Raw genomic sequence first — 25174 nt, 5'->3', positions numbered from 1 at the left:
AGTTCTAATGATAATCAAGGACAAAGGTAATTGCAGCCTTGCTGGGATGACACTGTTATTTCTTAGATAAGTTAGACCTGCCACTTAGAAAAGAAATAATAAAAATGTTCACAGAGGAAAAAAAAAAAAATCTTTTGTTGGCTCATGATCTAGATCTGGTTCCATTACTTTAATTATCTAGAAGTGGAATGTGGTGTTTTTCTATTTTGAAGCCAAATTCTTCAATTTGTTCAAGAGGACAGATTTCAGCATCTTACTGAGCATTCCCATCTTAAGAGACTGTTCTTTGGTAACTTAAAATGTACTCATTGTGAAACAAATCAGGGGTGGGGGGAGAATCTACAAAGTCCAAACCCTGCCTAAATCATAAACTATGATTTATAGCTACAAACTATAAGGGCTACAAACTGTGATTTATAGCTATAAACTGTATGGGCTACAAACACTGTGCTGCTGTTAAATAAAGGAATATGGAAACAGCAGATGAACTCTGAAGACTTTAACTCTTTAGTATTTGCCTTAAGACAAACTCCTGTTCCTAAACAGGACTTCATCCTGTTTACAGTCTGTTTCCATGACTCCTTTTAAACTTAGGGGAAATTACTGTACAGTGAATCCTGTCAAAAAGATGACAATATGTTAGGGGAATTTGTGTCAAATAGTTTATGGATTCCCACTGGGCTACAAGCAGAAATTCATTGTAGAAAACAAATGCTTAGATCTTTACCTTTCTTCTGCTTTTCCTTGTCTTCTGTTTCAGGTTTGGTTGCCATAACTTCAAACAAGGTCTTTAAGATACTTCTCAGATCACTAGCATAGTTTGTCTGCAGCTGGTCAGCAACACCTTAGAGTTTGAGAAAATGGGTAAATCAATTCTAGACTGTTACACCATCCATTAAAAAAGTATTTAAATCTGCCTGTTAGCACCACTAATGGCTTCACTTACTTTTAGGGGATCGCTTGCTCACGTTAGGAATAAAAACTGAACACCTGATTAAACTAATTCTCCTTAATGGCCAAGTTACATTCTGGTTTTTATGCTACCTGCAAGCCAATTCATATATTCCATATCCTTTGGCAGGAAATACTGAGAGATTATTTTTGCATAAAAACAGAACTGCTAAGTCAAAATTCATTCCTTGAACACAATAGTGCACCATGGAAAAATGAAACCTGATACAAGTCCAAATTCTTCAACACTACAGGTCTAAGATGTCAGCACCTCTGGTTCTGCAAGTTCCAAACAGGTAACAGGTCCTTCTAAAGCAGATTGCAACTTAGGCCCCAAAACCAGAGTTTTCCTGAAACTTCATCTCAAGTCCTTTCTACCACAAATTGACATGCAAAACCCCCCCCAAAAAATCCAAGAGCCCCCTGAAAAATAGTTTAATAATTCAGTGCTTCTCATACCTGAGATACAGACAAAAAGGCGGTGAATAAGATCGTTACTGCCATGAAATCTAGATCTGATCTTCTCTCGTGTGGCAATTTTGGCAGCCTGCAAAGCCAGCTGGATTTCTTCCTGATCAATGTCATCAGATGAACAAGAACTTGTCATTAAACTGCTGTCAGAGAAAAAAATAATGTAAAGGAAAGTAATGTAAATCTTCACTCAGTTGTTCAGGATGTTCAGCAAATCCTAAAGGATTTATGACTCAGGCAAGACTCTATAGTAGCAGAACTAATTGCTGTAAATTCTTGTTGAAGTTAATCAGCACACAACCAATCACCAGCACGTTTGATTTTCACTCTGTGACAGCTGCAAAAAAACTTGAAGCAGAAAATCACTTGTCTGTATTTTACTGCATTTTTCCTTAGCTGTTACAAAGTGCCATTTTTCACATTAACTTCTTCTAAAAGCTCAATTCTGAGACCATAACTCCACCAAAAATCCTGAAGGGGAATATCAACCTAAAAATGTGAAGGTCAGTTCTGAAGTCAGCTTAGAAATTTACGAACATGGAAATTATCTGAAAAAAAGAAAGAAATTCTGAATTATGTTACCTTAATATAGCAAGAACAGAATCGAAATATAACTTCACCAAAAAAATGGAAAGAGCAGCAATAAAATATGATTTACACAGTAGAGGTAGGTTAATTCCCTTATAAATGTAACATTAGAAATAGCTGAAATGTCAAACTATTGTGAAGAATGGCTCATCAACTCTAAAAGAGATTTAAATGTGCCACCAAATGCCTGCTCAAACCTTTAATTTTTTGTTGAAAACCAGATGCCAGACATTCCCACACTTTTACCACCACCACCCCTACCACTCTTCTCTTACAGAGAAGAAGCTTGAAACAAGGGAAGCCTTGGAGAGAATCTTCAAATGTCAGGAATGACCTTAAATATTTGTAAATGAAGATGTTAAAAACAGGGAAAAGCAGCATTTTGCCCCTAAAAACTCTTAAATGGGACTAGAGCACAGGATGTAACTACAATGAAGTCCCTAAGGATTCACTGGGATGACCAGAGCAGACAGGAGCCTTCTCACTTGACTACATTCAAGTCAGAGGGAACACAAAACAATTTTTCTCCACATACTGGAAAGAAATTAATATTGCCAATTATTACAAAAAACTAGACTATTTTACTTAAAATCATATTTTTGCTGTCCAAAACTCCAACACTCTTTACAGGCAGCTACTTTGTTAAAAGAAGAGTTACTAACTGCATGCATCAGTAGCATGCACAACAAAAAAGTAATTGCTAACACATTTTGAGTTCAATCTGCTTTTATCAGAAGCATTCACCATCTTGCAGATCCTGTCCTCATGGAAATATGCATGAATAGTTATTTTGGGAGAAGACACATAGGTAGCATTATTATTTATAACAAGATTTTATAGCATATAGTTTTCAAATTCTACCTGTGGGCTCCACAGATAATCCTTTGAAATATAAAGGAGAAATAATTACACCACCCCATCTTAAAAGCCCTAGGAAAAAGAGACTGAAAATAAATAAGTACTGGAGATTAGTTATTGATAGAAATATCAATGGCAGATGTGGAGCATGAGCACCTTAACTGGTCCCCCATTCTTTCAAACACAGAGTAAAGACTAGGCTTGCAGGAGACTCATTTTACTCACGTTATCTGTTGCTACCAACAAAAGAAAATTCTTGTAAGGAGATGTTATTTCTGTGTTTACAGTTCCAGCAGCACCATGACTGACTGGGCTTATCAAAGATCCTGAGAATGAAGTGAGAATTCTCTTTCAATCTTCCTTTTCCTTTCCATAGGGGATACAGTAGATATTAGAACAGCAAGCCTGTCAGCATGGAAAGGCCTGTGTTCAGTACAATGAAAAGGTCATGTACAAATGTGGCTTACAAAAGGATAAACTGAAAGGCAGCAAGAGCCAGGAAGAGATTCCTGGCTCACAAGGGTGTGCAGTCAGAGGATGCCTGTTCACACAAACCCTCTCACACACAGATGAAGGACTCTGCCTTGCAACACGGCCAAACAGGCTCTACCTTTTGTTTTACAGAAGAACTTTCTTAGTGATACACACAAAGGCACCTCTGCAAGGCAAGCATGGACCTCCTGACAAAGCCAGATGCAGTCTGTGTAATTATTATTTCAGAAGAAGTCAATGTGAATAACCCTAATACAAAGGTCCCTTCAAAACTCCCAATACCCAGAAATTTTAGTGAAGGGGAAAAACAGGGCCACTGAATCAAGGATGACTTTTCCCTCCAAATCACAGCTGAAGAAATATTTCAAAGAAGGTGTTAAGTGGGCAGAGAGCTGTGAAGAGTGCTTTCAAGAATATAAGCTACTTGGTCCTTTGCTGTTTTGTAGAAAGGAAGAAAGGCTCATTCCACAATTCTGATCAATTTTTATAACCATGTTTGCCTTTCTGAGCCTCCTCCAGCTGGGAGGAATGCAGTTTTACCTACTTCATTCAGGAATGTGGTTTGACCTACTTCCATTGCATACTATTCTGTCAGATTTGTGGTGTGTCATTAAGACTGGCCATGTCAGCACAAGAGGCTGGGACTCTTTTTCCCCAAAATCCCCAGCAGAGAGCCCATGTGAATTGCTCCAGCACTGTGGGATGGAAGGTCAGCATGTCTGCACACTCACATTCATGACACACTTTCATATGCACACTCCCATGCAAACCACAGTACCCACATACAGGAGGTTCAGAAAAGAGGATATTTTGTTCTTGGGATTGCTTGTGCTACTACAAAGCAAAAAAATGAATACTCCAGAAATTGCTACAGAGTCAGAAACAATCACTCTGCCTTTACCAACACAACAAAGTCCAACTAAGACAAAAATGACTCTCAAAGAACATCTAACAACCATCAGTTCTTTATCTAACTGTTAAAGAACGTAGCCACAAATACAATATTGTAGAGACAGTAAGAAATACTGCAAGAACAGAAACACTGCAATTGTTTCAGATAAACAGCAAAAGAGCCAGCTATTTTTTAATATTAGAGTATCCCAAACAGCAATGACTACATCCATGCAAATAGATTCTCATGATTTTAAAAACTGATATTATAGAAAACAAAACTGAAGTGTGATCTACTGGATGCAGCTTACCTTTTTTTTTTTTTCTGTAAAGAATCTCTTTCCTACTTGGCTTATCTAACATGGATAGTTTGGATCAACATTTTCAGCCAATACCAGATGTTTAGGAAGCATTTCATTAGTGTCAGACTACACTTGGATCTAGAACGTTTCACAGCCAGCATCTACACAATCATGTCTCACTGCACAATACAAATAGCCATACTACTGCTGGAGACAAGTCTTCATTTTCTCAGCTATTTGGCTGAAAGGAGCCCTGAATAACCCAATGAATTAAGTTACAAAGAGGTAACACCAAAATACACATGGAACTCCCCTTGTGAAACATTTATCATATACACAATGCTTATCATGCATTAATTTTTCAGACTGTAAAAACATTGCAAAGCTAACACATCTGAAGGTGAATATTAAGAAATGTTATGTCAAAGGTTGATTCCAAACAAAAATCTGCTTTTACCTTATAAAGGAACAGATACCTTGTGGCAGATAAAATGAATCAGCTTTTTGTTTAACTTGGCTGCAGCCACACATTTTAAAATCACTCTTCATTTATTATATGAGAAGAGTTGTATGACTCTTCCAACACTGTCAAGGTGTATCTCTACACCTTGCCTGCTCTCAAGGCCTTACTGTGACATTTAGCCAAATATGTACAAGCAAACAAAAGCCAATAATGTAATAGCACACAATCAAATCTTTCACCAAGATGCAATCTGCCTGATAGCTTTTGTGTTTCAAAGGACACTTCTGAGCCAGTTTAAGTAGCAGTACTCATACAGAATGGAAAACAGGACTGTGGAACAAGAAGGTTATGACAGATATTTTCAGAAGTGGACAGACATTTTAGGAAACCATCTGTGATACTGTAGGCTTTGGGCTGTGCTTGTTGGTCATTGACATTCATCCAAAACCAGTGAAAAGCAGCAAAGTCTAAAACCAAACAACCAAAGTCAACCAATTCAACATTAGTTCAAATTTAAATATTTTACATTTGTGCTCAAAACATAGCAACAGCTGTAGAAATCTGTGTCCACTCACAGATGTCTCCTTTCAAATTTGTCTGGAAATGTTTGGTTCTTGTAAACCTGAAATCTGCTCTGCATGAATGCAGAATGTATGAGATCCTCTGAAAGAATTTCTCATTATTCACACACCAACCCCCAGAGTATCTTAAAAATGCATTAAATATACAGCAGTGACAGACAACAATAATTTAAAAGCTGTGTTTCAAATACAATGAATACAAAAATTCAACTGAATTTTCATGTTTTCAAATTAATCACAAAAAACTTCTAAAAATACATGGCTTGGTTTTGTTTCTTTATCTTTTGAAATCTTAAATCAAAAGCAATAGTAGGTCAGTTCTTGCAAAGGAAAAAGCCCAACAGAGCCACTGTACTCCTTATCACAGAATCAGAGAATGGTTAGGGTTGGAAGAGAGCTTGAAAATTATCCAGCTCCGACATAAATATGTGGTGAAATTATGTCACCAAACTGAAAAGGAAATTAAGACCACCTTTTATGCCTCTGATTTCAGGCAAGGTCTTGAATGACAACTGATTTCCAGGGAAAGATCTCAGAAGATTGTCAGTGGTGCCAGTAAACAGAGAGGGCTCGAGTTTCAGCCCCGCAAACTCATCCCATCTAAGCCTAAGAAGAAAACTCTCTAACAATAATACAAATGTTTACTAGAAAAGTGTTAATACAGAATTCAGTGACTAACCTCACCATTTATATTATCCAAATACCTGTGGCATCAGGGATTCCCATTCACTTTCTCTGGGAATCTCCAGCAAACTACACAAGCAGAGACAGAAGTAGAATGTAACACTCTGCAACAAAACAGGGAAAACCTTCCTGCTGTAGAGGGAATTTATAGCTGGTGATTCCACTTCTCAGTGAATTCAAAATCCATGCAAGAATTCAATCCATTCTGATGCAAATGTTCACCCAGAGATACATTTTAAGGCCAAGGTGCTCTCTAGAAAAGTTTGGTAAGTGATGTACAGTAGCAGGTGAGACCCTTGACAGCAGAGAAATGTGAAAACTTCCCAAGAAATTTTCTGTGATTGCACACATTGCTCATGTTCTACACAGAAGGACATTACAGTCATAAACCTTGTTGGAAGTTTCTACAAAGGGTCAGTAGCCCAATTCTTAAATACAAATCAGTGTTCATTTAAAAATTGATGAGAGACGTCTACAAATTATAAAGCAGTGCAGTTCTGTGGACTCAAATGCTATCAACTCATTTGCACTGGTTGGCCTTAACAAATCTGTCATGTCCTTTATTTAACACCACAGGCAGGTACTGACTAACTGAAGATGTGTCATGTGTAAGTGTGTGTGTCATGTATGTGAATTTCCTCATATACAGAGGCACATTTAGAATATTCTAGATCTTACACTATTTCTCAGAACACATTACCATGAGCTCCCCAACTTTCATTGTCTGCTCATACAGAGTTTAGCATAATGGCCACTTATGCTCTGTGTACAACATCAATAACATACACTTTTCATCCAATCCACAATATTGAAGATTCTCTTCCATTTGAATATTTTCATCCTTATGGTAAATGGAAAAAACCCAAACCAAAATGTTTGCAGGCAAATCTATGTTGATTGCCTACAATTTCTAGAACTACTTCAGCAAGTTGGTACATTGCTCCCACTGATATTTGTGTGGGCTCTAACTGGAAATCTCACCACTAACCTGTCAGCCAAGCTATTACTCTCACTCTTCTACTTCAGAAGGCTGTAGTCAACTCTGGGTTCCAGTTTGCTAAAAAGAACAAACAGCAACTCCAAAAGCCATGTAAAGGTTCAAACACAATAGTTCGGGGAAGACAAAGGTTGCATCCATGAGAAATGACAAGAGGAAAATTACAGAGGTTTAGGTAAGAGATATATAATTCCCATACCAGTAAGAAAAAAAAACAACCCAATCTACTTCCCATCCTGCTTTTTGCAGTACCTCTAGTGTTTCTTTTTGGATACTCTCAGCAGAAACACAAACAGTAGGCTAAAACCTGTTGGTTTCTAGCATGTGCTAGTTTTGATATGGTTGGAAGAGAAACTCTGAGAATCATGGCTTCTTACAAGTATTTTAAGTGAACTGGATGGCTACACACTCAACTTTAGAGTCACTCAAACCCAAGCCAGAACATTATATGCTATTATTTAGGTAATAGCATATAGTTTTTTAGCTAAGGGCTATGCTTTAAGGAATGACTCCAGAAGCTACATTTAAAGGAGACTAAAAACAGCTTTAATGCAGAACTTTATTTCTTGTCTTTTAAACCCTAATATTTTTAAAGTCAAGAGGGTTTTTAAATACAAGGAAATATAACCCCTTAGCTATTTCCTCTCTCTTTTAAGAGAAACAGGTCAAGAGGGTAAAAAACCCCCACCAATCAACCCAACCACCCTTAAAGGACACCAAGGCTTCAGAACTTTGTCTTGAGAAACAAATAATGTAACTGCATGCAAATCCCTCTAGCTAGAAATCACCAAAAGAACTGGACTTGACTGGACAAGAGTATTACCACATGTGTGAGCAATGCCCAGTTCCATTCACAGGACACGTGCTAGATAGAAGCCCCATCTGCTGTCAGCCTGCTGAATTCCTCAGTGGGAGGAATTACTTTTCCTACACTGCAAGATTTGCAGAAGCCTGTCCTTAGCTTCTCTTGCCTCTGTAGAGGTGGGCAGTCTGAGGTTGGCTCACTAAAATAAGGAATTTGGCTAACAGGATTATCCCAATGGCCTAGGTGGTATTTCCAGTCAGGAAAAAGTCTTGAGCATTGAATGAACTCAATTGAATTTGAAATCAGCAGCAAGAACTTCTGCTTCAGACCCTGGCAGCTTCTGCAGCTCCCCACTCTGCTGGAACAACATCTTGAATCTTTCCTCAGCTGTTCAGACCTGAAACTGCAGAGCATTCTCACTTGGACTTTGCAAAATCCACAGCTGGTAAAGCAGCAACTTGCTAAACAGATCCACTCTAAGAAACTCAGCTTAGGAGAACTCATGTCTTACTCAAACTCATCAACACTCTGGAGTGGGTTTTCAGATGAATGCCAAGATACAGTATTTCAAATGGAAATTAAAATAAACAACACTGCCAGTGCAGAATTTATCAACTTTAACAGTGCTCTCTCCCAAACAGCTTTTTTGATCATTATAGATAAAACTTCTGTAAGTGGCATATGAAAAAATAACTGAAGAGCACTAGTAATCAACAGTGGTGCTTTCTAACCATCAAATTTAAACTAAGACAAAAAGGGATAAACCCTGCAAGACACAGTTATTGTAAAATTCAAGAAAAAACAGAACAGAAAAAACAAGAAGGTAGAATATTATACGGGTTCTACTATGACTTTTTTCAATTCCACCCTGACATTTTTTCCAACACTTTCTTGTCATCAAACTCACATTTAAAGATCTCAGTCATTCACTCACACTGCAAAAGGATAAATAAAATGAGATTAGACAGCAGAAATATTTAAACTTCAAAAATATATATTGAACTGGAAACACTGAAAGTGAAATCTACAAATAGTATAGGACTTATGATGGTATGTAAAACCAGCTCTGGTATCCAAGCCAGGGACAGAGACACATCAGTCCCAGCTTTTATACTTTATGTAGAACTTGACAAAGGACAGGCAGAGCTCGGACATAAATATTTCAGGGCAAAGAGTAATTTTATAGAGCTCATTAGCAATGTCCTCTGCCATAGGCAAGCCACAGTTCTGCGTGGCATCACAACACGTGAATTAATTCATTTAGCATCCAGCTCCTGCAGATCCACTTCCCAGCATAAGGAACTCTGAGGGATATGGAAACTTGGCAGCATGACATTTTCATGTTGCTTCCATCAGTTCCCACAAAAAATAATACAAAAATGAGCAGCAGAAATATGAATGCATCCCAGGGTCTAGGAGAATCCCACAGAAATTCTGTATCCAGATGTGGTAGCCAAAGCTGAGAAAAGCTATTGAAAGCATTAGGTGGAACCTTAAAATTTTAATTAGAAAAGACAGCTTTCTCTTTATTTTTCACCTTCAATACAGCTGTAAGTATGAGGAAATCCTCTCTTTTTCCCTCCAATCTAACTGTGGTTTTACAATGTATCTTTAGACATGGACAAAAACTCTGCAAAAACTGCAGTTACTATAGTGATTTTAATTACACATAATCTGCAAACTCCCAAACATGCTATTCCAAGGGTTTTACTGAGGGAAAAAAACACTAATCTGTAAAATAAAACCTAATTTCTGAAAGACAGTAATTTTGTTCTATTACTATCATAGGGAACACCAAGTGACATTCAACAGCAGATTTTTTACACATCACTAAAATGAAAATGATTATAATTGTGGCCAAATTACTAAAAATGAAAATTGCAACTGAGCTATGTAGAAACAAGAACACAAGCCCATTATGATCACTTTGTGTCAGTCTCCAGCCATATGGTATGTTTGATATGCCACTTGGAATACAGCCCCAAATGGGAAATTTGGAGTGTCTACCAATTCTGCCAGAACTGTCTTATTGCCTCTGCCACTGATGCTAGTCAGCCTAAAATACTGCCCTATCTCACTTGATTTACACAGAGAGCAATATATTCTATATTTACTTCAACCACATTGAACATTTTAACACCTCTAAAATATGAAGTTTATAATTTTAATAGGGAAAGACCAAAAAACTTCCAACAACTGAATTCTCACCTTCCCACTGTAACAAGCACTTGTTAACATTAGCTGCCTGGGTTATTCCTTGGGAAAAATAAAATCTGCATCCAGTTACTTGTTACTAAAGACAAAGATATGCACAAAATATAAAATATCCTGTAGAATATCTTAGAAAGGAACACTATAACTTAGAAAATGCTACACCATTTTGAGATTTAATTTTTTTTGTCTTGCAGGGTGAAGAACAAGATAGGCACGAAACACTTCAAGAAGAATCCTGGCGGTGAAAACCCAGAGACATCTGCTTCAGTCACACATGTCTCACTGACTAAAATCAGAAGCAAAAGCTGACAGACCTCATCAAAGCTGACTTTTTGTTTTGCTGGTACTGCTCAGCTGGTTGTTGGGGCAAGGGAATTAGCAGCTGAACAAAGAGACTGTACACAGCAACCTATTTATGACTGTATTACTACTGCCCTCACACTGCTTGAGTGACAGAGCTGTGCAAAACAGCACAGACTCTCACTGCCTCAGAGACACACAAACAGAGTGCAGTTCAAAATCATTAGGCAGGAGTAGCATCTATAGTGGAAGTGATTCAGATTTGCTCAAGGTATAAAAGCCCTTTCTCCTCCCACAGCTCTGCTCACCGAGCTCTTTATTTCTGGGACTGCAGTACAGTACATGTAAAGCCATTACTAACAGCCTTTTTCTGGTTGTGAGCAATCTCTCCATAAAGAGCAGCTCTACAGAAAAAAAGGAGACAGAAAATCTACAGTAATGCACTGATCAGACCAAAAATGACAGCACCAAACATTAATGCAGAATGAATCTGTCATTTTGCATAGCTTCAATGTGAGCTGACCACGTTAACAAAGGCAAAAGTGCAAGACAGAAGAACTGGAGACAGAGCTGATCAGGTGGGACTGATTAATCAGTTAAAATACATTGTTAATGTATTTGCTGTACTCCATGTTATGATCTACAAGGTCCTCAGAGTAGCTGTGGTCTCTGCTAGAACCTGCAGGCACGTAATTTGTGCTGTAGCTTTGATAGCTTAAGCTCTGGACCGTGAGATGAAAGAACTTAATTCTCCTACTATAATTCACAGTCCTGGAGAATAACCAAGTTCTTTTTCCTTCTTGAATCCTTTCCAAGGCACTGAGTTCTAGTGATGGGAAAGCACTGTATAAAACCTGCTTCTGTAAGAAACTGTCCACCCACATGAATTTTGTTTGGTCTGAGAGATGGGCAAGAAACTGGCTCAGAGCTCTCACTCAGAGTGCTGATCCATGGTCTGTACCTGGGCTGGCAGCCTGCCAGGAGTGGGAATCCCAGGGATGGACATTGTTCATGGGACTCCCTTGTTCAGCATCACCAAAACAATCTGGATGACAAGAGAGTGAGCACCACTGCCAGGTCTGCTGGTGACACCACACTGGGCGTGAGGTGGACGTGCCAGCAGGGAAAGCCATCTCACAGACCAGGACAGGCTGGAACAAGGGAGGTGGCAAGAGGAGTGTGGAGTTTAACAGAGACAAGTGCAAGGTCCTGCAGCAGTGATGACATCAAGAGCCTGGCACAGGCTGGGATCCTTTGCTGAGGGGCATCTGGGGGTCCTGGTGCACAAGAGCAGTGAAGCTGCTGCAGCAATGACAGCAAATCAGATGCTGGCATGAACCCACAGGGGCACCATTAGCAGAGATGAGAGATGTGACCATCCCAAACTACCAAGAGCTTGTCAGGCCACGCCTGGAGTACTCCTGTGTCCAGCTGTGGTCTTCACAGTTGGAGAAAAGAAATAGATGGACTGGAGAGCATCCAAAGGAGGCTCGTGAAAATCATGGAGAACCTGCCTTATGAGGAGAGACTGAAGGAATTATATCAGCATTTTATTCCCTGGAGAAGGCTCCAGGGGACCTCATCACGGCACATAAAGAGTGGATGCAAAGAGGATGGAGGCTGACTCTCCACAAGGAGCCCCATGGAGAGGACAAGTTGTACCAGGGGAGGTTTCATCTTGATATAACAAATATTTTATGCTAAGAATGATCAATGTCTGCCCACATATACACAAATACAGATATTCTAACAGAAGTATCTAGATAAATACCCCACTCTAATTCCTGGCAGATTCTTGCTGTTTTGGCATAAACTATCACAATTCATTGCAGATACTGCCTTTTACAGACTGTAAACAATGTGCTAAAACTTCACCACCAATTTTTTTAAATTACTAAAATAGTAGAAAAATATACCAAAACCCACCAGTAGTTAGACAGTAATGACATCTAAAAAAAAATCCCAACCTGCTGACTAGGTAAAGTATCTAGTGTAACACTAAGGTTAGTTTTAAGAGTTATTACTTATATTTAAAGTTCTCATTTATTGGCTCTTTATAACCTTAAAATAAAGAGGTAAAGTTTACCATGTAAAATTTCCTCTAGGCAGACAAACCCTTGAATACAGATTCATCAGTATTTCTTTCTCCCTGGCACTCTTAGAACAAAAACTCCAATGAGACTTGAAATCCACTAATTGTAACAACCCTGTTCTTCTGCTGTCACACTTATTTTTCCTTATTCCCAAATCAACATTTTTCTTGTATTTTCTAGCTGCAGTCTTTCAGAGAACTTAGGTCCAAACTTTGAGCAAATCATATTATTCTCTGCTGACAAAGCTGACTACTGGTATGGGCATCTCAAGTCTGGATACTGCTCAATGAATATTTTGAAAAAAATATCTTCTGAACTGGGCTGAACATTTAACTTCTTCACACCAGACCTCTGAGACTAGAAAGAAGAACGTTTTACATAGATCAGGTACCAATGAAATCAAACTTTCCTTAGCAAAACCATCTGAGAACCAAACCCACTGTTTTGAAGGCTGCTTTGGGATACAAAGAGTTGGAATTTTCTCCCTGGTTCTCAATTTGGAAACCAATAAATGTACATTTTTACAGAATTCCATATATTCAATACTCCATTGTTTCAAACCAATTCCATCTGTGCTATTTAACACACAAGTCATTCTACATTACTACTGCAGTTAAACTGGTTTTGCTCTCACAGCTCAGTTTTCTGAAGGTATTCCCAAAACATGCTGCAATCTGACAACATGACTGTCAGTCTCAGTACTGATTATTTAATAGCACAAAGGAATTGCTTATGCTTCACAGGAGGATGTAAGACCACATAAATGTATTTCAAGAATTCCATCTTTAGCCAATTACTTTCCAGATAAAACTGCAAATGTTACATTTAACGTCTAATTGTTGTTAAGTATAAACATCAAGAAATTAGATACATTAAAATTGCATATTTCAGATTTAAAAAAAACCCTCCCAAATCAGGTATTATTTTGGATATGCATATGGCACCATGGAAAACCCAGTTATTTCAGAAAAGAACATTTTAGAGATTGTCTTTGCAAGGAACATGTTTGTTGCAGTAAACAAAAAATGCAACTCTAGAGAAGCTATTCAATGGCCAAAAAAAACTCTCTAAAGAGAGAACACAGGAGCACCTAAAAATAACATACTCTAAAAAATTATACAAATAGATGCAGTGAATATTATATTTCTATACACAAAGATCTAGGAACATACTAGTGTGAAGCAGTTAGAACTTAAAGAGTTGCTTTTTTCTTTTATTTCATTTTAATGAGTCATTAAAAGGAGTGTTAGCTGTTTTTAAACTAAGTCTTTCAAAAGGGGAAAGTCCTGTCATTACAGTCAAGAAAGCACTTTGCTGGTTTGTTTTACTGGACCACAAACTACATCTCTGGTAATATCCATCAGATTGCAGAAAAACAGGCAACTCAGATTTCTTCAAGCCACCCAGGGATGATGCAATGCTGTTTTTCAGCGGGCAAGAGCACAAAGGCACATGTGCAAATACTGCCTTAAAAATCAAACTTTCTTTTACCTAACTACCAATACAGTGGCAACTGCAACACTAATGGACAAAGGCAGTCCAGTAAGGCCTTCCAAAGAGGTGGTGCATCTAATCAAGGCTTATTCTCACTGCTCCAGTTATTCCTGAAGAGTCACTGAGGCTACACCCACCATCCATTCAGACAGCCCTGTGTGAAACAGTCTCCAATGTGCACAGTACTTGGAACAGGGCAACTGCTGCATGCAGGTAAATTGGGTTTTGTTTGAAGAACAGTCAAAAGGAAATGTAATTCAAAATTGAAACAATGAAGAACAGTTTTTGTTGCCTCTTTCCGCCCTTATTCTAAAAATACAAAACTCTAAAAAATTGAACTTGAAGACAGGTACATCCTAAAAAAACCTCCAATTGTTATTTGTAGTATTGCTTCTATCACTATTAGAAAAGCCATCTTATCTCCTCTTTTTATCCCCAAACCTAGATGAAATTTCAAAATCCTGAAGTTCAAATGAAGTTCTGGGGAAAAAAAAAAAAAAAAAAAAGAGAGGACAAGAAGCAGTGGAGGATGATCTACATCAGCTGAAGTAGTGGTATTTCAATCTGTCTGTACCAGAGCAAAAATGTTATTGCATGCAATACCTCTCATACATGTATGTTATGCAAACAGTGAAAAATGCAAATATTGCCTTTTTATGTTTTAGTTACATTTTTCTGTCCTAACCTTAATTTCACTATCACGCTCAATAAGTGCTTTGAGTAAAACTGAAGTTTAAACTCTCATGCAGTTTCAGAAGATGAGAATATAAACCAGTTTTGCTTAAAACACCAAGGTCATGGTTTCAATCCCTGCATGGACCACTCACTTACAGACTGAACTCCATGATGTCTGTGGGGCCCTTCCAGCCCAGAATATTCTGTGAAGTCAGAAGCAGCTCTTCACTGTATCCTTACCAGTGCTGGCCAGCAACAGGGTGTAAGTTAAACTGTTAACTGGAACATCTTTTATTTTACAAGGCAAAACAAAGTGGAAAAGACATGTTTTTGAGAAAGCTAAAGGCTGGCTAAGAAAAACATTTGTAACTTGTCAAGCTACAACCTGAAGTGTCTTCTGAGAATTGCTACACGGATAAATAAAAGTGAGATCATGGACATATGTAAGTGGTTCCTGCATGCATTAAAAACTTTTCCATAAATAGTTGTCTCATTTGTCACAGCACTGAAGAAAGCTGGCAGGTTTAAAAAACAAAAACAAACAACCAAGAAGCACCTGTTGTTCAAAAGGAAGAATACTCAGAAGTGTTGCTGTCACTTGATTAATTCAATGAAAATTTTTACCCAAGCACAACTCAAGAGCATTGTCAAATCTGACTGCAAAGCGATGTTATTACCTCAGAGCGTAAATGCTGGAGAGACTACAGGTAGTGACAGAAACACTCTCATAGTCACTGCTGGAGATGGAGCTGAGGGGGGAATCACGTAAGCCATCCTGAGAACTGGAAAAACACACGGAGACAAAATGAACTGCTGAAGCGAGCAAAGGCAAAACCAGAGCATTGAGGTAAGTCATGGCTTGTCATGGGTCATTCAGAAATAATAAACTGGCACTTGCATTGTTTTTGCTCTTCAGATGACACAAACCTATTCTGTTTTCTTCCCAAAAGGACAGGCAATTCAGCAAAGTCAGTGGACACACATCTTACAACAATCTTCAATTTAATTCATGCCATACAGATAAAAGATTCAGGAAACAACTGTGAGTGTTACATTTTCATTGGAGATAGATGAAATAGCTTGCCCATGCTGCTAAGTGTGGTATAACCTTAAACTGAAGCCATAAAGCTGCGAGTTCATAAAGTCATCTTGGGTTTCAGGCCAAGGCACAGTAATCCATACACTTCAAAAAATTCTGAATATTGTGAGAAGTCTGACCTACATTTGCTCCCCATTGGAAGGAAAAGGTCTGTTAGAAAACAGAACATTGACACTTGGGTGATGGAGCTGAATATACCTGCCCCTAAGTTTGCTCAATCCCTCTAAGTGCCATATATGTAGCTCAAATTTTGTGCTTTGAGCCAACAGATATCCAGAAAGGAGCAGTCCCATGGCAAACCACTGACACTTCGTTAGCAGAAACCCACTAGTTCCAATTAAAAGGATATGACTAATTTAAATGAATGGTAGACAACTTGTCTCTGGCATCCCTGGACTAATGAAAAGCCTCTAAATAGCACATCATTTCAGATCTTACATCATATTATCAACATACACTAGAAATTGAGGAGTAAAAATAGTTTTATAAGTGCTTATGAAACTATCTTGTAAAGACCAATTTCTTGTTTGAATAACAATTTACTGCTCAGCTACTAGAAATTCCACAAAGTGAGAAAATATTAGATTATATGAGATAAGAAAATATGTAATCTTAAGCAGAGATATCAAAGTTGTATTGGCTCTAGGCAGTGCAGAAGATTCACTCAAGCCAGCTGAACTCAAATGTTCAGTCAACAAATCTTTGGACAATGCAAAGAGAAACCTAAGAAACATCTCCAGTTAAAAGAGAGGTTCTTATATAGGTCAGGGTTATTTCACCTTACTTCTCCACAATTGTGAGTAGATTTTTTTAATGTGCTTTTGCTTTTTAGATCTATGCAAGCCAGTTATGTTTCAAGCTCTTTTTTTTCTGCCAAATTTACTATTACAGCTATTTTTTCAGCTAGAAGGCTGGAAGAATGCTTAAGGGGAATTCTTCAAAGCAGTGTATGGAAGGTGTGTGCTCTAATCCCACTAAGAAATAATAGGATTTGTTTGCATACCTCCCACTAATCACTTGGAAAATGTACCCCTTCATGTTTCTCATTTCTGACTGCCAATCTGAAAATAAATCCCAAGTGTACCATGCTTTAGTTGAAAGGAGAGACTTCACAACCAGAAAATAATTTTATCAGACTTGAACAAAAATCTATTTAACTTTCATTCGTTTTATGTAATTTCCCTTGCTAATTCTGCTCATTATGAAGAGATATATGCATTTAAACAAAGGCTTACTCTTTTATAGCTCATCACCTTTACCCATCCAATCTTACAATATGGTCATGCCACTAAAATGTAATTTTACTGGCTGTTTTACAGCAGCTGAATGATATTAAAAAAACCATTAGCACACAATTTCACACCATGATTAGGCAGGTGTGGTGGTGGGCTCACCCCCCTTTTCTTTTTAAACAAAAGCAAGAAATGGCAGTCTGAATGTCTGTACCCAAACTGGGCTCTGGGGAGATAGCAAACACCACAGGAGCCAAGGGCCATAAATTTTGCACAGCAGCTGAGGGCTACTTGAGCACACACCAGCCAAAGTACAAATATTTAAATATGACTGTAAGTCACTCATCTCAGCCCAAAAATAGTGGAGAGTCCAGGGCCTGTTGAGCTCTCCTGTGTGGCAGCAGCCTGCATGCCAGGATCTCCCCTCTCACAATTATTCCTCAAGGCTGAGTGAATCCTTATCACACCAGATACTGTGTAAGTGAAACTGGGAATAAGCATGCTGAAATGTAGAAATATTAGTTAAGTGACAAAAAGACTGACTGCACATATATAAATAATCCTTTAGACACAAACCATTGATCAGGCCTGGGACTAAGTCTGGATCCAGCTGCAGCCACACTCCTCTCTGAACCTCAAGACTCAGTGAAAGGGCCTCCCTGCAGCTTTGTTTGATCCTGTCCTCCATGCACTAAATACTGAATGAACCTTGTTAAACTGCTTGTACATTTACCATGGAATTTTGTTAACTCATTGTCTCCCAGCAAATACATCACTGCCTCTCTCTTGCAAGTGAAGCACATCACTCTTTTGCTCAGAATAAACTAATCTTGGAACAAGAGAATCAGGAAACAACAACAACAAGGAGCAAACTCAGCATCTTCCTGTATGTTCTTCCACCTCCCCAGCATTCCCAGATTTTTCCAGTGTAAAAATCCTGCCAGCTGATTTGGGTAGTAATAATTTGTCTGAAAGATGTCAGGTTTGCCGTCCTTCAGTGCCTTTTGTGAAGCTCTGCCTGCTCTATTTGCAGTCCAATCAAAATATTTCAGTTACCAGTATTTTAGCACTTAAATTCAATTTTCATAGGTTCTAGTTTTCTACTTTTTTGTTTTAAAGAATTTAAGATTTTAAGTTCTTACAGAGAGCCCAAAGGGTTTAAATTTTTTCCAAGAACTCACAAGTTCACACACAGTTTTGAGGAGTTAAATGCTCTAGGCTAAAACATAAACCAAACCAAGCACCACCCTGAAGTACCACCTCTCTGCTAAGAGCAGATATTATTCACTGCCAACGTTGTCCCAAGACATGAAATCCCTTTCTACCATCAGCTACCTATGTGGAATGGACATTCTGAGAGAGAAGGCAAAGCAATAAAGCACATTCATGGTAAGGAAACCCAGGGAGCATGATGAACACAATGGCCCACAACCAGCTGGCATGATCAACCATCTCAGTGCTAGCTTTACCTGCCTCTTCACAGATGTCTTCTGAACAGGCAATAAGCACCACCTCAGCTCTCCTCCACACTTCTTTGCCTCTCATTTCAATCTTCTCTCACTCCATACCAGTTCCTGTCAGCACAACTCCTCCTCACCAGTTTCATCATCTCACCAATTTTTAAGCCTTGTCTTAGCCCAGTTTGACATTCTAAACTGCTTTATAAATGCCTTAATTTTCTCCTTCTCCATTTTTCTCTTGGGGCACAAACCTGACCATGCTGAACAATCTGCTGACTTCAGGATGAGATATCCATCCAGTCAGTCATCATCTGGCAATGCAAACTGCTTGAACACACTTGACACAAACCACACTCACAGACATTTGTTTGTTGCAATAAACTCTGTGTAGTTCAGGCAATTACAACATGGAAACATTTTTCTCATTCCTGTGTATCCCTGTAGACTGACTCATTGTACTGGAAACAGTATTTATGATTTTAAAAGTGCTTATTACTGATTCATATTCAGGCTTTAACTGTTGACATAAGAAGTTGTGTTTATTTAGTACTAAAAATAGGAATGCAATAATGGTAACTGTTTTATACTTTCTAACTAGCTTTAAAAAAAAACCCTTTAATAATCACTGCTTTCCCTCTCAGTACACACAGTCTTAGGATAACTATAGAGTTTTGTTCATATTAATGTCTGCCTGAAGATCCTCTCTGCTTTTCCAAGGTGCTGGTAGATCCTGAGTGAATGGACCTGTTTTTCCCATCTCAAGATGCCCATTATCAGCTGATGATGGCTCAGCACACACACCTGCATTAGCACAATTATAAGAGAAAATCCATGCATAAAGCCACATCCTGCAGCTGAGAGCTGCTAACCCTTCCTTCCCACATCAGCCCACAGGTGACCTGAGCTTCACCACGTCATGCTCATTTGCAATAATGCTGTTTTGGATTGGGATTCATTGGACTGCTGAAAGTGGGGAATGTGGCAAAAGCTTCTTTCATTTGTAGGTCTTAAATGCCTACAGTGCTGTTTGAAAAATTACATTCTGGCACTGGATAAAATCACTATCCATGCTCATCAAAACATAATTCTTCAGCACTTCCAATAAAATTACAGAATAAAGATTTGAGGACATGGAGCAGAGTGACATGGGGTGTTATGGCTGCCTCATTTCATGGAACACTGGCAGACTGAACCAATGAACCCTTCCCTGAAAGCTGTTGGCCACTCTTTGCAGCTATTCTAAAAAGAAAAAACAAACTGAAAGCCACCTTTATTTTATCCATGCTTTTTTCTACTGGAATGTGTTTCTAGCCTCTTACATTTAATTAAACCTCTGCTTCAGGGGACAGGTTCTTCATGAATGCTACTAATTGAATACAATTACATTTCATATTACAATAGTTAATTGGCACAAGTATTGTTTGACTGGCTCACTACATGAGGGCTGACTAAAGCCTCATGTGTCACACCAAATCCACTCAAAAATTATCTTTTAAAACTTTTTAACATGTTATTTCAGGAATCCCTACATTGAAAGCTAATATGGTTCCCGGCTTCAATTGATATTTGGACCTAGTAAAAGGGAAGCTGGTATAAAACAGTGACACCAAAGCTTTGTAACAGCAGTTGTGTTACAGGATACTGCACAAAATCAGAGTTAACAGGCAAGGTAAAACATTGCCATTTCAAATTTGAGACCTGCATTGTTAAAAAGAAGGGGAGGAGGGACTGAAAAAATTAATTTATACTGAATCTGAATTTGGCTAGTTGCACAAAGGCAATAAACAGAATGCTAGAAGGGGAACAAAGAACTTCAACCAACAGCCAGATAAAGGATTGCTTAAGGGAAGTACTGCAGTTAAAGGCTGATGTTTGATTCCTAATCAAGTAGTATTTGCTTTTTGCTGAGAATTTTTGGTGAAAATTTTTCTTTTTCCTGAACAGCCAGTTAAAAGACTAATCAGCACAAGACAATAAATAGACATATTTTTGTTTATGTGAACTTGAACAGCTGTCCATTAATTTTTCATGGAAAAGCCAACATTTTCTTGTAAAAATATACACAATTTTCTTAAATCTTACTGTGAAGGGAATATTAGAACAAGCATGAATTTAAGACATTTAATCAAGGTAATTCGAATTTCAATATAAATTAATTTAATTTTGATAAAGGAATACTTGTAGAAAAGCTAGAAACTCAGACAAGCTAGAAAGGTACTTTGTAAGAATTTGGTTTTGTTTTTTGTAGCAAATGTTAGCCATCCTCCAAATACAAATGGCTGAATGGCTGTTTTCCATGCATTTATAAAGGTGGAATGACTTATCCTAAAGTTGTTGTATTGAAAATGTGCACATGTCACATGTTGCTAAGGAGTGAACAAAATAAAGTACAGGCCAAAAAAATCAAAATTAGAAACCAACTGTCTGAAACAGGTGTTCATTTTCTAATGAAGTTATACTAATATCCTGAGGAAATAAGATTTTTAATATATTACAATACAGACTACTGTAATACATAAATATTGTACAATATATACAATTTAGGATTAAAGAATTGAAAGACTAAGAAAAGAGGCAACTTGAACACCAAGCTCAAAAATAAATTATTCCTCTTATTCTAGAGTTGCAATACAGATGAACAAATAGCAAAACATGCTTTTCCAAGGACACCTCTTTCTTCCTCCTTATACTGCAAGAGCATAAGGCAAAATATTCTGATTTTTAGCCCCCACGAGTAAATGCAAACATTGCCAGCATCCAACAGCTGATGGACACAGCTGGAGCTTGCAGGAAGGGAGAAGGGAAGAAATTCTCCTCACTACCAACTGCAGCTCCTTTTGAAAACTGTCACTGCAAAAGGCTTCATCAAGAATACATTCAGACAGATCAAGGCAAATGGAAAAAAAAAAAGTAAAACTCAAGGTAGAAATTTTAAATAGACCTGCAGTGGAAAAGTGAGAAACTACACTTAATAATCCCTTTTTTTTATAGCAGAACTGTTTTGAGGTCAGTATGCAGATAAACAAACATGCAACAGAACCAGGTATTTAAGACGAAAACATGAAAACACCAGCATTGTATGACAAGATCAAACAAGCTGCCCAACTTCATAAAACATTAGCAGGTTTACATGGACTCCTCAGCTCCAGAATGAACTGAAAGACAAATATTTACAAAATACACACAAAAAAATATCTTCCCTCTTTGTAGTTTTCTTTCTTCTCTGAAAGAGCACGAAGAATTTCATAGTTAAATGAACATTTAAATAAAAGAATCAGTATAGTTTGCTTCCAATTGAAAAACAAGGAATACTAGATAGAGATTTAAAGCTTGGTTTTGGGGTTAACTTATATTCTTTTTCACCCCAAAACACCAAATGGTGGTTTTTTTTGTAGTTTTATCATCTTATGTTCTAGTCTTACATGGCTTTCCCCCTTTAACTGTTTGTTTTGTTATTCATCACCTTGTCCCTTCAGCAAGTCAGACACTGCACCTTTGCTAGTGCTTTTCTCATATTTGCATCTCATTAGCACTGCTGCACAAGACTTGTGTGCTGTTGGTGTTTTATATCTTTGAGATACAAGCAAATAAAAAAGAAGGACATAAAATCAGCTAACACTTAAAAAGCCAAGCAGCAGAGACCTGTCAGTATCCAGTGATGGTTGTCTGTGAGGGTGTGGCTCCATCAGCACACAAGGGAAGGGCTGTGGGATGTCATTCAGCTGCACTTCTCCAAAGCCTCTGACACAGTCCCCCAGCACACCCTTGGATGTAAATGGGACAGAGATGGACTCAGTGCATGGACTGTTACATGGATAAGAAATTGGCTGGTCAGATCCAGAGGGCAGTGGGCGATGGCTCTGGATATCAGTGACAAGTGGTGTCCCTCCAGGGAGCCTACTGGGACCAGAATTACTGAATATCTTCATTAATGACACAAATGAAGGAACTGAGTGCACCCTCAGCACATCTGCAGGTGATCCCAAGCTGGGTGGTGCAGCTGACACACCTGAGGGACAGGACTCCCTCCACAGGGACCTGGACAGCTCGAGAAGTGGCCCATGGGAATCTCATGGGCTCTAACAAGACCAAGTGCTGGTGCTGCCCCGGGTCAGGGCAGCTCCCAGTGGCAGCACAGGGTGGGGATGAGCAGATCCAGAGCAGCCCTGAGAAGGACTTGGGGGTGCTGTGGGTGAGAGGCTGGACATGACCCAGCCATGGGCACTCACAGCCCAGAAACCTCCCTGTCCTGAGCTCAGCCAAAGCACCGTGGGCAGCAGGTGAGGGAGGGGGTTCTGCCCCTCTGCCCCACTCAGGTGAGACCCCACCTGCAGCACTGCTTGCATTCAGCTCTGGGGCCCCACCACAGGAAGGACATAGACCTGTTGGAGCAAGTGCAGAGGAGGCCACCAGGAGGAATGGAGCACCTCTCCTATGAGGAAAGGCTGAGAGAATTGGGATTCTTCAGCCTGGACAAGAGAAGGATTCAGGGTGACCTAACTGGGATCTTCCAGTACCAGAAGAGAGCCCACAAGAAGGATGGAGAGAGACTTTTTACAAGAGCAGGGAGTGACAGGATGAGGAGGGGAGGCTTCAAACTGCAGGAGGGAAGGTTCTGATTAGATAGGAAGAAATTCTTTACTGTGAGGATGGTGAGGCCCTGGCACAGGCTGCCCAGAGAATCTGCAAAGGTCCCATTCCTGGAAGTGCTCAAGGACAGCTTGGGTGAGGCTTTGAGCAATCTGGTCCAGTGGGAAGTGTCCCTGCCCATGGTAGCGGTTTGGAACAAGATTTTTAAGGTTCCTTCCAACCCAAACTATTCCATGATTCTATGAAATCTTTAGTAGAAGAATGTTTAATCTTTATTTTAAACTCCACTGAATTTTGAGGCTAGACAGAGAAGCATGAAACACCAGCTATTTCAGACACAAGGATTATTATGGTAAACCCATCTGGATCACAGAGCTTACACCTATAATGTCATATTGTGTAGTAAAATAAGTTTTAGACTTACTAAAACAAATGGTTTGTATCACAACACTCACATTTGAGAGCTGCTTTATTCAGAAAAGGGAAAGAAAATTTTCTTCTACCTGGTGACTTACAGTAACTAGAAAGTAAATACATTTATCAACTTGATAAATGAGCCTATCCTGCAGCTATTCCATGTGTATGAGATTGCTTATTGTTCTAGCTAATGGGTCCATCACTCTGAAAATAATCTACTGTCTCCAACATTTCCCCTATGGTTAAGCTGGCATTCACAAGCATGTAATAGGGAGCAGTCACAGAAGCCTAATGTGATCTGTCAATTTAAAAATACCATCAAAAAGCAGTGATTAGTCATTGCCCAGGCAGCATGAGTAAGGAGAGGTCCACAAGTTTTGTAACTGAATTATCTCTTTTCCTGATAACATGACTAGTGATTCAGAGGCAAGACCCCAATCTTGTATATATACCCATTTAAGGCAAAAATAGGATCTATCCATATATAACTTTTTAATCTAGTTCTGAGTAGAACCCCAGCATCTCCATCTTTCACAGAACATACCCAAGGAGTTGCTATTAGAATGCTTCCAAATAAAGTACCAACAATCTAGTAACAAAATACCTCCATCCCCACTGCTGTACTGCTGCAAAGGTGGAACACTTGACAATCATAACAGATGTACTGTAGTCTCAAAAATGAATACAGCTAATCAGAAGTAATCAGCAAAGTATCTGTGTAAAAGGCTACGGTGCAAACAGACAAATCCAACTAACCTGCTAACAAAATATTCAAAAACATTCCCCCAAGAGTTTTACAACTCAAGAATGAATAAGATGAATTATTAAGCTCTCTTTTAAAACTTCCTTGATGCCTGGAGTCTAAAGCTGGCCATCCCTAAAAAAAAAAAAAAAAAAAGGACTCCACAGGGATTCAAACAGCTCTAGCTCTGTGAGCCTGATGATCATACCAAGCAACTTAAAATGTATCCAAAGCTAAAATGAGTAGACAACAATATGAAGGTCTGTCTGGGAAGAAGTAAGGTGACTTCTGCAGAGGGAACCTCTTGGGAACTCTGTCACGGGGTCAGGAAGCTTGTGAACAACGGTGATTCATCTGTCAAGCCTCTGGATTTCCAAACAGGTTCTGTCAAAATACCTCACTAAGGGCTTTTAGGAAAACTAAGGAGCCACTAAAACTAAGAACAAGAGGGAGGGGCCCAAAAAGGACAGATAATTCTTAGTTACAAATTGGGAAAAGCTGTTAAACAATCACTTCTCAGAAAGGTGGGATTTCATGGCTGAGGTTCTTCAGCACCCTGGGAGCTTTGTTGTTGTGTATGATCTGCAAAAACAGGGAATGCAATGAGCTCTGACAGGTTACTACCAATGCAAAATTACTCAGGGTAACAACCAGAACAGACTGCACAACTGCCCAGGATCCTAAAGTCTGAGTAACAGGCAAGACTTCACAGGTAAACACATGGAGAACAACTTTAGCATCAGATACAGAACCACAGCCTCTGAGACCACAAGCA

The 25174-nt window shown here is 38.8% G+C and overlaps 1 protein-coding gene across 4 annotated transcripts in view; it reads right to left on the bottom strand.

Moving 5' to 3' along the window:
• The window catches only part of ZFYVE28 (zinc finger FYVE-type containing 28), a 147275-nt gene that overhangs the window by 15358 nt on the left and 106743 nt on the right, over positions 1 to 25174 (bottom strand). Inside the window, exons 9-11 of one of the 4 annotated variants that reach the window (XM_059845312.1) lie at positions 15537 to 15641; positions 1411 to 1565; positions 728 to 844 (exon numbers count right to left, since the gene is read on the bottom strand). In XM_059845312.1, coding sequence (XP_059701295.1) covers positions 728 to 844; positions 1411 to 1565; positions 15537 to 15641 — 377 coding nt within the window. The remainder of the gene's footprint in view (positions 1 to 727; positions 845 to 1410; positions 1566 to 15536; positions 15642 to 25174) is intronic. The other 3 variants (XM_059845313.1, XM_059845315.1, XM_059845314.1) reach the window with 3 other exon arrangements.

Source organism: Haemorhous mexicanus, chromosome 4, assembly GCF_027477595.1.
Source record: "Haemorhous mexicanus isolate bHaeMex1 chromosome 4, bHaeMex1.pri, whole genome shotgun sequence".
Taxonomy (NCBI): domain Eukaryota; kingdom Metazoa; phylum Chordata; class Aves; order Passeriformes; family Fringillidae; genus Haemorhous; species Haemorhous mexicanus.
Note: the sequence above shows the minus strand (reverse complement) of the source record. Positions and strands in the feature narration are given on the sequence as shown.